The sequence below is a fragment of the Petaurus breviceps genome, unplaced genomic scaffold, assembly GCF_028583685.1.
Source record: "Petaurus breviceps papuanus isolate PSGF00001 unplaced genomic scaffold, PetGlider_PUasm1.0 90491, whole genome shotgun sequence".
NCBI lineage: Eukaryota > Metazoa > Chordata > Mammalia > Diprotodontia > Petauridae > Petaurus > Petaurus breviceps.
Window position 1 is genome coordinate 484,012 of NW_027187263.1, and position 13,773 is coordinate 497,784.

The 13,773-nt window shown below is 37.2% G+C and overlaps 1 protein-coding gene across 1 annotated transcript in view; it reads left to right on the top strand.

Moving 5' to 3' along the window:
• The window catches only part of SCEL (sciellin), a 147,051-nt gene extending 134,861 nt beyond the window's left edge, over nucleotides 1-12,190 (top strand). The window contains exons 31-34 of the mRNA XM_069062662.1: nucleotides 308-382; nucleotides 2,463-2,571; nucleotides 6,824-6,926; nucleotides 11,205-12,190. Of these exons, the coding sequence (XP_068918763.1) occupies nucleotides 308-382; nucleotides 2,463-2,571; nucleotides 6,824-6,926; nucleotides 11,205-11,221 (304 nt within the window). The 3' untranslated portion in view covers nucleotides 11,222-12,190. The remainder of the gene's footprint in view (nucleotides 1-307; nucleotides 383-2,462; nucleotides 2,572-6,823; nucleotides 6,927-11,204) is intronic.
• The last annotated feature ends 1,583 nt before the right edge of the window (nucleotides 12,191-13,773 follow it).

Below are 13,773 nucleotides of genomic sequence, written 5' to 3' on the forward strand. Positions count from 1 at the left end.
TCTCTCTCTCTCTCTCTCTCTCTCTCTCTCTCTCTCTCTCTCTCTCTCTCTCTCTCTCTCTGTCTCTCTCTCTCTCTCTCTCTCTCTCTCTCTCTCTCTCTCTCTCTCTCTCTCTCTCTCTCTCTCTCTCTCTCTCTCTCTCTCTCTCTCTGTCTCTCTGTCTCTCTCTCTCTTAGTCCCTCGCTACGTGTGTGTGTGCGTGTGTGTAGATGCGCAGACCAATACTAGAGTTTCATGCACTTTCAATATTGCAGGATACCTTGCAGGGTGAACATGTTTCATAGATCTGTATTATGTTTGTTTATAGCAAATACCCAAAGCATGACTATGAAGAAAGTGTCACTGGAAAATATATACAAACAGTTTATTCAACCTCTGATAGGTAAGCATGTATTATATTACAATTATATGCACGTGTGTTATGGTGAGTCAAAAGCAGTCAGTCAGCCAGTTGACTAGTATTTTTAAGTACCTACTATGTTCCAGTTACTGTACTATGCAATGCAGATACCAAGAAAGGAGAGAAAAAAGCTCTCGTTCTCAAGGAATTCACAGTCTCATGGATAGCTAATAGTCCAGTTAGGTAAAAACACAGAGTATGTGAAGAAGAGTAGATAATAAGTCTGGAAAGGCAAATTAGAAGAAGATTGTAAGGGGCCTTTAATGTCAAACTATAATTTTTTTCACCAAAGATTTTTTTTTTGTCTTTTTTGCTTTTTGGAGAGGCAAGGCAATTGGGGTTAAGTGACTTGCCCAAGGTCATACAGCTAAGTGTCTGAGGCCAGATTTGAACTCAGGTCCTCCTAACTCCAGGGCCTGTGTTTTATTCACTGTGCCACCTAGCTGCCCCGACCCCCCCCCCGAAGATTTCTGGTCTATATAGGGGTCAGCAACTTTTGGCAAGAGTGGCCAAGGCCCTGTCAATCTTCAGTGCCAGACAAGCTGTGCACAACACACATTTCCCCTTCTTGTCATTTTTGCAAGTCTAATACTGTCCTATTGCTAAAAGTTAATTTCTGTCATTATGGCACAGATTTGAACAAATTAAGCTCATCATGCTCTCTGTCCTGAGAGGTAGGGTGGTATAGAGAGCTGGCTTCCATACTTGAAACACAGAGGTCTGAAAACTGCCTCTGGCACATACTGACTATGTGACTCTGGGCAAGTCATTTGACTTCTCAGTATACTAACAAAACATTGAAGGGGAAAGTGCTAATATTCATTAGTAGTTGGAGTTTCTTCATCCAGGAATCTCCATACCAATGAAATCACATGTTGGGTTCTATCCTCTTTCTTGCTGGCATGACAGAAGGAGCAGCCAATTATTTAATCAATCAAGAAGTATTTATTAAGTAATTACTATGCTCCAAATGCTGTGTTAAAGACTCCTGGTTTATAGTGTGATACTGGTATTGGATAAATTCCCAAATTAATGTCTTTTTCATGGTTGTATGCCTATTATTGACATGGCTGGACATAGCCTCTGCCCTAAGAGTGTTCCTATTAATATCCTAAGTAGCTTTCTCTTAATCCTACAGAATGTTTGGTGATTCTCCTTATTTACCTATACTGCATGTGGCTTTTAGGACTTTAGATCATTAAACAATATGAGTGCTGGCTCACTATGTGTCATAGGTACTATGAAGAATTATTAAAAAATAATAATAAAGCTGCTTCCCTACCTTTAAGTGCTTGTGGTCTATTGGGAGATGACTGCATACATAAAACCAGAAAAATACGTAAATACACATGCAAAATTAACATAAAATTTCTGGCTGTGTGCCCAAATTCATAGAAGAATTGTAATCTCTCGGGGCATAAAAAGTGAATACCTGCCATGTTTAGAAAAACCATTCCAGTACTCTTATTTGTAGCATTAAAGAAAGTGTATTGATAGCTGCTTATTTCCCTCCCTACCATATTCCTCAAAACTAAGAATTTCCACAAATATCCCTGGTTTTCCTTTAGTAGCCTTTTAAAAACTTCAAACCTTTTTGATTAATTGAAAACCCTCTTGAAAGTGTTTCTCTTTTTGGTTTGCTCCATATCTTGGGAATTACAAGATTCATAAATGTGGTATGTGGCCATTTGATTCGCTCCAAGCCAGCCCCTTTCAAGCAATTTCTCCTGGTGTTACTATCAAAAGGTGAACCTCTTGTTGAGTTTTCTAGGTGCCCTCCTCACCACTACTGAATTGTTAAGTTGTGGTTTTCCCTCATGTTATTACATTGCCATCATCTTGAAGTAATTAGCAAGTCAATGAGATAATATAATAGCAGCAGGTGGTCTGGAGCATTCATATTGGCAATTTCTGGACTGCGAAGTTTCTCAAAATAGCAAGGCTAACATTTCATCACATCATTACCATATATTTTTTAAAGGTGACTGTCAGTGCAATGTATGAATCTGTCATTTAAGAGATGGAGATGCTCACATTTATATAATTGTTCATGTTTGCACAGGTCTGTCATTGAAAAGGATATGTGTACCTATTGCCGAAAGCCCCTGGGCTCAAATACCAAAATGATCTTGGATGAACTACAGATTTGCTGTCATTCAACTTGCTTCAAAGTAAGAAGAGCTTCATTTTTTAAAAAAAGAATATAAGTTTACTTGACAATGAATAATCAAGGCATGAATGAAAAAGCGCATGTTGAGTGATTACTATACTAAATGAGCAATGGGAATACCAGCACAAAAATGAAACAACCTCTGCCTTTGCAAGCTTCTATTCTAAGGCTGGTGGGTGAATGTGGACAGGCAACACATATAGATGAATGGTGGTGAGGGAGGAGTCAGGAGAATAACAAGCTGATCCACTGGGCAGCTGGTTGACATGTCTTTTCCAGAAAGAAGTGTTAGTATTGATCTGATGACTGCGTCTAGAGCAGGAAATAGAACATGGGGAGAGGAGATAGATGGGCCTTTAGTGGTAGAGCAGATGGCAAGGTGACCCAGGTGGCTGACTAGATGGGGTGTAAAGAATGGAATGATTTAGGACTGGCTGGATATAGTTGAGTTGGTGAGTTGGCACTCATTTATTCATCAACACCTCACTGAGGAGAAATTCCTCATTGTTTCCTTCAGCAGGAATTTCAAAGCTGAATGAATTAGTTACCCCAAGGCCTGGGGGTATGACTTCTACTAGTTGGGTGTAAAAGGTGCAATTTTAAGTGGCAAAAAGCATAGCAAAAACAGAACACATAAAAAAAAATGGGGCCATGTAGATGACTAGATGGCTAGATGAGATATTAAGCATGATCTGGTTGGATATATATAACATAAAAATAATTGCTTTTTGGGGAACACATGTAAAGGAAGTGAGAGGCCTTATAAACCCCCGCTATTGTCTTCATTAATAATACATTGCTTAAATATGCTTTTTAGTGCTCTCAAAGATTTGTAGGTATTAGTTTTTCAATACCCTTGGAAACAATTAATAATGTATATTTGACATTTGACAGTTCCTGGCTCTTTTCAATTCTGTAGAAGTGTGGTCAGTGTATAACAGTTGAATTTATAGAAATGACTCCAATGTTTTAAAGAATCCTAGTAATCGTGATATTAAAAAATGACGAAACTATAGAAAAGGAACCATGCAAATTCAAAATTTCATATTCAGCAGTGTGACCATAAAATGTCATTGAGGCTCTTGAAAAACCAGTCAGTGGATCCTTAACCTCAGAGATCATTACAGAAGATCCTTTCACAGCAGCCTGATTCCAACAGCATAATTAATTATACTTAGTTGCCTAACTCAAGGCATCCATTCCTTTGAGGAGTGGTCCTCAGTGACCTAGCACCTAATTACCTTCTAATGCACTGGGATTTGATATGTCCCATAATCAAAGGCTGGCAGATAAATTTCTCTTCCCACAATAAGCAGAAATAGAGAAGCTGATTTGGAGCCAAGACATTGGGTGGACCATGTGGCTTAGAAACACAGCCATGCAGTGCAACAAACCATACACTTAGTAGCTAGGGCTGCAAATCAAAGGGTGATCTTGACATGTTTATAGTGTAGAAAGGCCTGCTGGTCTTCCATTAGTCTTTTGAGATGTACCCATATAAATGGATAGCGCTAGACTCAGCCTCATTTCCAAACATGAAAGACATTGATATACTATATATACATGATATTATGTTAACATTAGGGAAAAGCTTCCCCCTGGCAGTTTGTACAGTGGAATGTGAAGACTACATACTTGGTATAATTAGAAAAGTCCCCCACAAAATTGCTGCATTTTATTGAAAGGATAATGCTCCCCTAGTACAGTATTTATTCTATAACTGTCCATATGGAAATATCATGTACAAATTATCTCCTTTATGCTGCCATTCTCCCTACAGGAGCTGTTTCAAAGCTTTCCTCCTTTCCTTGAGCCCCAACCTTAATCTCCAACCTTTTCTTTCTTACTGCTTTACTGAGGCTGAGTCTATTTTGAGCTTCCTTATCTCTCTTCCACAACTTACAATCTCTCTATGTCCTTGAGTATGTCTCCATTCCTACAGTCTCAGAGTTATACTCATAATCTCATTCTCCTGACTCTTCCAGGATCTAGCTTCATTTCTCTCTCTTTTGCTTTCCCACTTCTCTCTCCTTTCCTCCTCTCCTTTTTCATCTTCCCTCTTATTCATGCTTCTTTTCTCTCTTCCTCTCTATTCTGTCTTCTCTCTCTTCCTTTCTCTATTCTCTTCTCCTTTTCCCTCCCTGTTTCTTTTCCTCTCTTCTCCTTCCCTCTTTCTCTTCCCCTTCTTTCCTTTGCTTTCTTTCTCCCTTTCCTTTTTTTCTCTCCCTCATTTCTTCTTTTTCTATCTCTTCTCTCTTTTATTCTTCTATTCTATTTTCTCTCTTTCATTCCCTCTTCTTTTCTTTCCCTCCTTCCCTCTTCTTCCAGCTTTCTCCTTCTCTTTTCCATCTTTAACCTTGTCTTCTCTTCTACCCCCCACCAAGATGCTTAGATCTTCCCTATTATAAAAAAGAAAAGATACCTTCCCTTGACTGTCCCCAAGCTACTGTCTTATTTTTCATTTTCCCCTCACTATTAAACTTCTGGAAATGGTAGTTTACATTTGCTGTCTTCATTTTCTCAATATCTATTCTCTCCTCAATTTCCTGAAATCTGACTTTGGTCTGTACCACTCTACTTTTAAAAAGTCAGCAGTCTCCAAAGTCACCAATTGTTTCTTAATTCCCAGAGCCTTTCTTCAGGCTTCATCCCTCTTGACCTTTCTATAGCATTTGGTACTGTTGGTTACATCACCTTTTCCATATTTAGCCTCATTTTTCTTCCAGGACATTTATTTTTCCTGTTTCTTCCCTTACCCTAGCTATCTGTTCTTGCCTATCCTTTGCTGAGTGGTATTCCTTCTCCCATCCAATGGGTATTTTTCCAGGCCACATTCTTGACTCTCTTTTCTTCTTTCTCTATTCTTTCTGATTTAGAGATTTCACCTTTTCCCATGGTTTCATTTATTTATCTATCTGTGTAAGTGGCATGATACAGATAGACAGATAGGTATCTAGCCCCATCCCTTCTCTGAGCTATAGTAATGGGTATCCAGCTGGATACTGGACCATTTTTGTCTGGATGTCCTGTTGCTACCTCAAACTCAACATGTCTTAAATGAACACATCATTCCCCCCCACCCCAACTTGCCCTTCCTCCCAAATTTCTCATTTTTGTTGACAGCACAACCATTTCACCAGTCACCCAGGCTCAGAATCTCAAAGTTATTTTTGACATACATCTCATCAGTTTTCATATCTTATTCTGTCAGAATCATAAATAATATCTCTTGCATTTCTCTTTGTATCTCCATTCACTATGCTACCACCCAAGTTATGGCCATTGCCTCTTGCCTGGATAACTGCAATAGTGTCTTAACTACTCTTTGTTTATCTGCTTTCCAATTTCCCCTACTTTTTAAACCATTCTCCATACAACTGCCTGGATAATCTTCCTAAATCAATAGCTCTCACTATCCCTATGACCTATTAGACAAATGGCAGCTTTTCAGCCTGGCATTTGAGACCTACCACAATCTAGTTCCAATCTATCTTTCTAGATTTATTTCACACTCCTTCTCTTTGTGTACTCTATATTGTCACCAAACTATACTACTAGTTGTTTCACCACCTCATTTTTCCAGCATTTGAGTAGAAGAAGAAGGTCTGAAATGTATTTCTTCCACATATCTACTGATTGACATTCTTTCAGCTGGGCTAAGTCCCTGCTCAGGCACTACTTTTTCCACGAAGCTTCCCTTGATTCTCCTCTAGCTAAAAGTGGTTATTTCCATATATTTTTCTAGAAAACTTTGTCCAAATCTCTCCTTCACTATATGTATGTGCATGTTTTACATTAGATTGTAATATCTGTGAAGACAGAAACTGTCTTCTCTTATTTTTGTATACCCATGACTGAGCCCAGTGTCTTGCATATATGTGGTGCTTAATAAATGTATTGTTGTGGTAAATTCAACTCATTAATTTTAAGTGATTATTTTGTTTTAAGTTAATTAAACATTAATTAATATTTAAATAATTCATTTATTTATATAATTTAAATTATAAATTTATATAATTTATTTAATAAATTAAATAATTGAAAAATAATTAAATTATTTTAAGTGATTCTTTCCAGTGTTCATGGCTAAAAAAGTAGTAACCTGATTGCTTTTATACCTGCCTGTCTATGAACTAAATAAAAACTCTTAACTGACTACATAGGTTTTGATATCTTACTTTATGGGAGATAGAAATTGATTTTCTTTTTCAATAGGAGCTTTTGCATTTTAAATTTTCTTTGTTTTTCTTTAGTGTGAAATTTGCAAGCAGCCTTTGGAAAACCTGGAAGCTGGTGATAGTATTTGGATCTATAAACATACTGTACACTGTGAGCCTTGCTACTCCAAGGTTGTAGGTATGTGCCAAGCTTTGTAATACACTGACATTTTTGTAAACACTGATAGATCTTTGAGGGTAGAGTGTTTATAATGACATAAATTATTATAATAATATTAATAAATTTTTGCTAAATATTATTAGTAAAGATATTTAGGCAAAATTACTATGGAGATCACATCATACCTTAAGTGGATAGTTTTAGTACTCTAGCTTATGTGTAAAAAATAGTTAAAATGCTTGCTAGTTTTCAGTATTGAGCATTGTAAAACATTCAGTTTATTGACTATAATAGTGACTTCATTAGCTAATTATCCAGAAAGATATGGAAGTTCCACCCTGAAATCATTCTTTGCATTATTCATTGACCCTACAATCAATGACACTAGCAGCAAATGACCTCTTATAATAGTATTTCTGGATACTTCTGGTATAGGACAATTTTGATTGATTGACTGACTAATTGAAACTAGGTCTTCCTATCTCACCTGAGCTGGAACTCCAGGGACCACTCAGGGGGCTGAGCCTACTCCTTATCGACACAGGAAATTTGACTTGCTCATTTCAACCTGAACTAGTTCGTTCCTCCTGGAGGCCCATCGTGTTGATGCCAAGACAGTGCAGTCACCTCATTCTTACTTTGCTATAGCTTAGATTCCTGTGTTCAAATGATCTGCCAGCTGCAGCCTCTCCAGCAGCAGGAAGAATAGGTGTGCACCGTCATTCCAGGCATGGTGCAGTTATAACTAAAGTAGTTCAGTTATAACTAAAGTGCTCGTTATTATTAAAAAGATCATGAAGTTAATGAAATATTAAATTATTGTTATAAAGTTGTTTTTTTTTTTTGGCTTTTTGGAGGGCAATTGGGGTTAAGTGACTTGCCTAAGGTGTTAAGTGTCTAAGGTCAGATTTGAACTCAAGTCCTCCTGACTCCAGGGCCAGTGCTCTATTCACTGTGCCACCTAGCTGCCCTAATATTTGTCTTTCCATAAGTGATCTTTGTAGTCAATTATTTGAAGGGTTGTCATATGGAAGAAAGATTATATTTGTTCTATTTGGCCCCAGAGGTCAGATCTAGGACCAATGAGAAGAATTTACAAAGAGTTCACTTCAGTGTGTGGAAGAAAATTCCTAAGAATGTAGAACTGTCCTAAAAACTGGAATAAAATGAACTGAAAGGTGATTAGTTTAATGTAACCGGAGGTCTTCAAGAAGAGGTTGAATGAATACTTGTCAGCCAGATGTGGTGGCACAAACCTGTTCCCTACTACTGAGGGAGGCTGAGACTGGTGGATAGCTTGAGTTTGGAAATTCTGAGATACAGTAGGTCTAAAGCATGTCAGGTGTCCACACCATGCCTAGTACCAATATGGTGATCCTCTAAGAGTGAGGGGTCCCCAGGCTGCCTAAGGAGATGCAAGCCAGCCCATGTCAGAAAGAAAAAGGGTCAAAGCTTCTTTCTTGATCAGCACTGGGGTCAAGTCTGTCAGTAGAGGCCATACTGTCAGCTTAGGCAAAATAAAGGCAACCCAGTCTCAAAAACAAACAAAACACATGTCAAAGAAAGGAGAGAGTTTTCAATAAGTCAATAACTGAACTATGCTAGAAATATATACAAGTGCTATTATTTTCTGGGCCTACATTGGTTTCTTGTCTCTCAAGTTGCTTGGACTAGAGAAACTCTGAGAACCCTTCCACACATAAGAATCTATGTTTCATAAGTTCAAAACCCCATGGTACTATAACTTATTAACTGAGAGTGTCAGCCTCAGAGGAGGAAGAACAGGATCTAAATCCCACCTCTGAAAAGTATTGGCTATGGGAACTGGGGTAAGCACCTCAGTTTTTAGGCAACTCTCAAAGAGTATAAATTAGAGAGAAGGTGCTAACAAGCATTGGTAGAGGAAATTTCCTCACTTAGGAGTTTCCTACGTTCACTCTTCATTTTTGAAGGCAATGACATCACAATTTCTTGACTTGCACATGAATTGAATTTATGTAAGGCAGAATTGGTTTGGATGGTGTGATGGTGTTGAGGTTTCATGATGTGTTTTAGTGGAACCTTCTCAAAGAACTCAGAATCACACCACCTCTAATCCAAATACAGGCATTTATTGAGATTGACACCTCTCATGAAGTGGGCTAAGTTCCAAGAGGAACCAGCAACTTCAGAAAAAGCAAGATGAATTTTTATAGGGCAAAGATACAATTGCATAACAGAAATTATGAATATTAAAAAGACGGGAGGGGTTTGTTAAGGGATTGGATAATAGGGGAGGGGTCCCAACCACAGTAGAATTGCACATGTGATTACCCACAGAAAAACACATTGGGGGGGGGTGTATATATATATATATATATGTATATATATGATAATGATATTATAATAAGCCTCTATGTCATAAGTTCACTCTAGGTCAGCTCTTTACTATTGTATTTCAGATACCTACTTAGGGAAAGTCCCTTCTATTGTTTTGGCATCCACATCCTGCTTGGGACTAGATGGATGTGGTTGTTATTGAATGCATGGACATACCTGCTATTTCTGTGGGAAATATGAGGAATGGGTCTGGGGGCAGTGGCTAGCTAGAGGTAGTGACTGGGATCCCATCACATGGACATGCCTTCTGTTCCGTGAGGAATATGAGTTTGTAGACACACCTGTTCTAGTGAATACTGAGGCATATATGAAGAAGTGAGAATATTGAGTGTGTGTGGGGTGGGGTGTAGTGGCTGGGTTTGAGGGCAGCTTTATTAGGATTCCATCAGTGGAACCTATATTCATGCCTTCTGGGAGTTTCCTCTACCAGTGTAAACACAGGTCCAATCCCTATTTCAATCCCTTTCCCTATGTACATAAATTATGTGAAAGGGTCCCTTATGTTTGTACTATATAAATCATGAAGAGTTGGGAAGCAGTTTTAAAGATATTTGCTATGCAGAAATATTATTGTAATAAAATTCTGTGAGATGAGATACATCTTTGAAATTCAGTATCAACTTTCTATTTTTATATTCATTTAAAAAGGAAGAGGTACAAAGGAGTTAGAAACCAGATAACAATGCAATATAAAAGACATTTTCTCCTATGGAGTTTCTCTCTTTCTTTGCTGATGGTATGTCAAACAGTAATTTGATCAAAGAATCCAGAATAGGGAACTTAACTTTATCCAAAGGATCATAGGTCATAGAGCACTTGGGACATTAACATCTAGACTAACCAAATAACCAGGGTCTGAGAGGCCTGAATTGAGTATGTAGAAAATTTAGAACACCATTTAGCAAGCTATCAAAATTTATCTCAAGAAAGGAACAAATCAGGGCAGAGTTAAGATGATGGAGTAAAAGCAGGAACTTGCTTGAGGGCCCCCCCGCCCACAACCACCTCTAATACCTATAAAAAATGACACTAAACAAATTTTAGTGCTACAGAACCCCCAAGTGGCAGAAAGAAACAAATCTCCTGCTGAAGGTAACCTGGCAGGCCAACAGGAAAGGTTTATTGCACCACGCTGGAAGTGGAGCGAAGTACTTTGTGAGTTACACTGGCCCAGAACCCTGCATCCCAGACCAGCCAGAGCAGACTTCAGGAGAATGAATCACTGGCAGCTGTGGTGGTTTCCAGACTTCTCAGCCCATAAATGCCACAGAGAAAGGAACAAATCTTGATCAAATTTTCCCTTATTTCACATGCTTTTCCCAGCCATATTTAATTTTCTTCCCAATGTTGCCCCCTGGATGCCCTCTAAAATATGTCAAGTATCTAATAAATCTCTGATTCCCCAATAAGCATATATTCTATTTGTCCAGAACCAGTAGTTCTTGAAAGGAAAGAAACAAGCATTTATTAAATACCTACTATGTGTCTTGCAATGTGCTAAATGCTTTATATTATCTCATTTGCTTCTCACAACAACCCTAGTAGGTAAGTGTTATTACTATCCACATTTTATAGCTGAAGATACTAAAGAAAAGGTTAAGTTAATTGCCCAGGGTCATACGACTAATAAATATTTGAGTCTGAATTTGAGCTCAGGTCTTCCTGATTCTAGGCCTTCCTCAAAGAGCCAGAAGTGCTCACTTTTTTTAAATTCCCTCCCTTTTCAAACTCAGAATTATATGTTCAGAAGATTGACTACACAGGATTACACAGGATTAAAAACCATATGGTAGAGGATGTGTTTCTAGTCTTGATATGTTCCCATAATGCATTAATGTGTTTGCCTTTTAATTATAGGCACATAGAGAATTATAATGAATTCAATATATCTAATTGTTGTTTTCTTTTTACTTTTAGCCAAGTGGATTCTGTGATTCTGACACATGGAAACCAAGATGAATGCCATTTTTGGAGAACATTTAGTTCTTTAAGGAAAGCTTTTTGGTTAGAAATATTTAGTTTTAAGCTTTCTTACTGAAGATTAAAAGAATCTTATGTAAAATTGCTAATTCTGCTACAAATCAAATAGTCAATGCATATGCTAATGTTAGTCACAGGAAGAAAACTAACTATTCCATATAAAGCAGATTTAGAGATCAAAAGTTGAACTGGCCACCACCATTTTCTCCAGCCTTGCCCCAAATGACCAGTGCCATAGCAATGATGCCTCTGATGGCAATGAGCATTGACAGAGTTAAGGAGGGCACTTCCCCTTTCAGGTTGAGTCATAGTTTTTATTTTAACATTTTTTTTTGTGGGAGCCTATTGCTTGTTTTTTAAATTTGCCCATCTTCATTTTCTCAGCCCTTCAGTGAATGTGTCATCCTCTTAGCTTGTATCATTGAATTAAAGGACATTTTAATAAATCGCCCATGAAATGAAGACATCTGCCTAGCATGTGTCCACATGACATCTACAAAAAAGATATTTGAAGGCTAATTTTTTGACAATAACTTGGCAGCAAGGTTTAATATATATATATATAATGGGCAAATTTCTACTTTAAAGTTAAGTAGTACCTATGATTTTATATTTATCAAAAATTTAAAGAAACATCTTGGCAGCCTGTTTTATCAAGGATATTATTTTTATAGATTGTTTTAAGAACCAAAGGGAACAGATTTGTGGGTGATAAAATCATATTAAATGTATACTTTGTAGGTATTACCTTTGTTATATTTATCTTTGCATGCTTTTCAAAATCTAGTTAAGCAGGCATTCAATGACAATGGTTATGGACTACAAAAACACTTTCTTTGGTGTGGCACTTATATTCATAATGCATAGCACTTTGTATCTGCAAATGGCTTATAAAAATAAATTGAAATGCCTGTTAACAATAACTCTTTTTTGTTGCGTGTGATCACTGATTTTGTGAGTGAGTCAATCAGTAAATATTTATGAAACTTCTACAATGTGCCAGGCTCTGTGGTAAGTTCCAGGGATGCAAAGAGAGGCAAAAGATAGTTCCTGCTCTCGAGAAGCTCGCCATTCAATGAGGGAGACAATATGCAATTACGTGTAAATACAGTATGTGCAAGATAAATTAGAGAAAAGCATTAATGGAGATCAAGAAAGGCTTCCTGTAGAAAACGGACTTTAGCTGGGACTTGAAGGAAGCCAGGGAGACCAGGAGACAGAGATGAAGAGGGAGAGAATTATGGTGATCAAGGTATGTTGTCTTATGTGGTGTGGCCAATGTTTTACTTATTGCTTTTTTCAGTGTGTGGAGGTTCTAGTTTTATTTGCAAGTATTGAGAACTCCTCAGGTTGAAATCCCTAAAGAGAACACTTAAAAATTTGTCTTTACACTTACAATGAATATTCTCAAAATAAGAAGAATTGAACTTTTAGGGAATTTTAAGGAAAGACCAAGGTAGTTGTGGAGAACTGAGTTAAAGAAACTCAAAAACTATCTTAGAATACTGCCACAATTGACTACTTCAATAATAACTTATCTTTCTGGATCATGGGGAGGTATTGTCCTAAATAGGAGACTGGCCTCAAAAGAGTTAAGTCCAAAGTGACTAACAAAATACAATAATGTCATAATAGTTGTCCTGTGGGAGGAGGAAGAGCCTGAGAAGATAATAAATAATAATTCTGTGTTCATTAATTCACACTCCATGAGAAGCCATAGTAATTGAGCCACGTGTTTTATTGTTCTTTTATTACATGGTATCTGAGTGGATCAAAAGAAATAATTTTGTCAGACTTGAAACTCATTGTAGGAAAGGACTGGATACAGCAGACTCCCTGCTTTTGAAAAAAAAATAAATTATATTAACATGTAAATACTTTTGTAGCAAAGACTAGTCTTTTTGATATTCCTTTTGCATATCATTGAAATATTTTGTTTTCCTTTAGTGTTTGGTGAAGTAATTAAGAGAAGTAACTTTTTTTTGCAGCTGCTAAATGAACCTTTTATCCTCCTCCAATAAGATATTAAAGATGGCTAAAATAATGCTGTGAAAATGAAATAAATTGAGGGTGAAGGAAAGAAGAGGAGTTGAATTCACCAAACCCATTTTACTATAACTGAGCCTACAAATACCATACAATAGACTAAGATATATCAAAACATATATATTTGTTTAAGATTTGCCGCAACCATTCATCTGTCTTTGTGAGTAAATAGCAGAATCAGACCTATCCTAGACTTATTTGTTTGAAATTAGCCCAAACACACCTGATCTTGATTTCTCCAGCTAAGATCACATTTATAATAGGCAATGGATCAAAAGGGCAAGTGCTTCATATTGGATTATATCATAGAATTATAGTTTCCTAGAGATGAATAGGATTTTGGAGGTGATTTAGGACAAACCTCTCATTTTTCAGGTGAGGAAACGAAGCCCAGAGGGGTAAAATTATATAGAAGCAAGAAAAGTGCTAGAGTCTGAGTCAGAAAACCTAGTCTTGAATC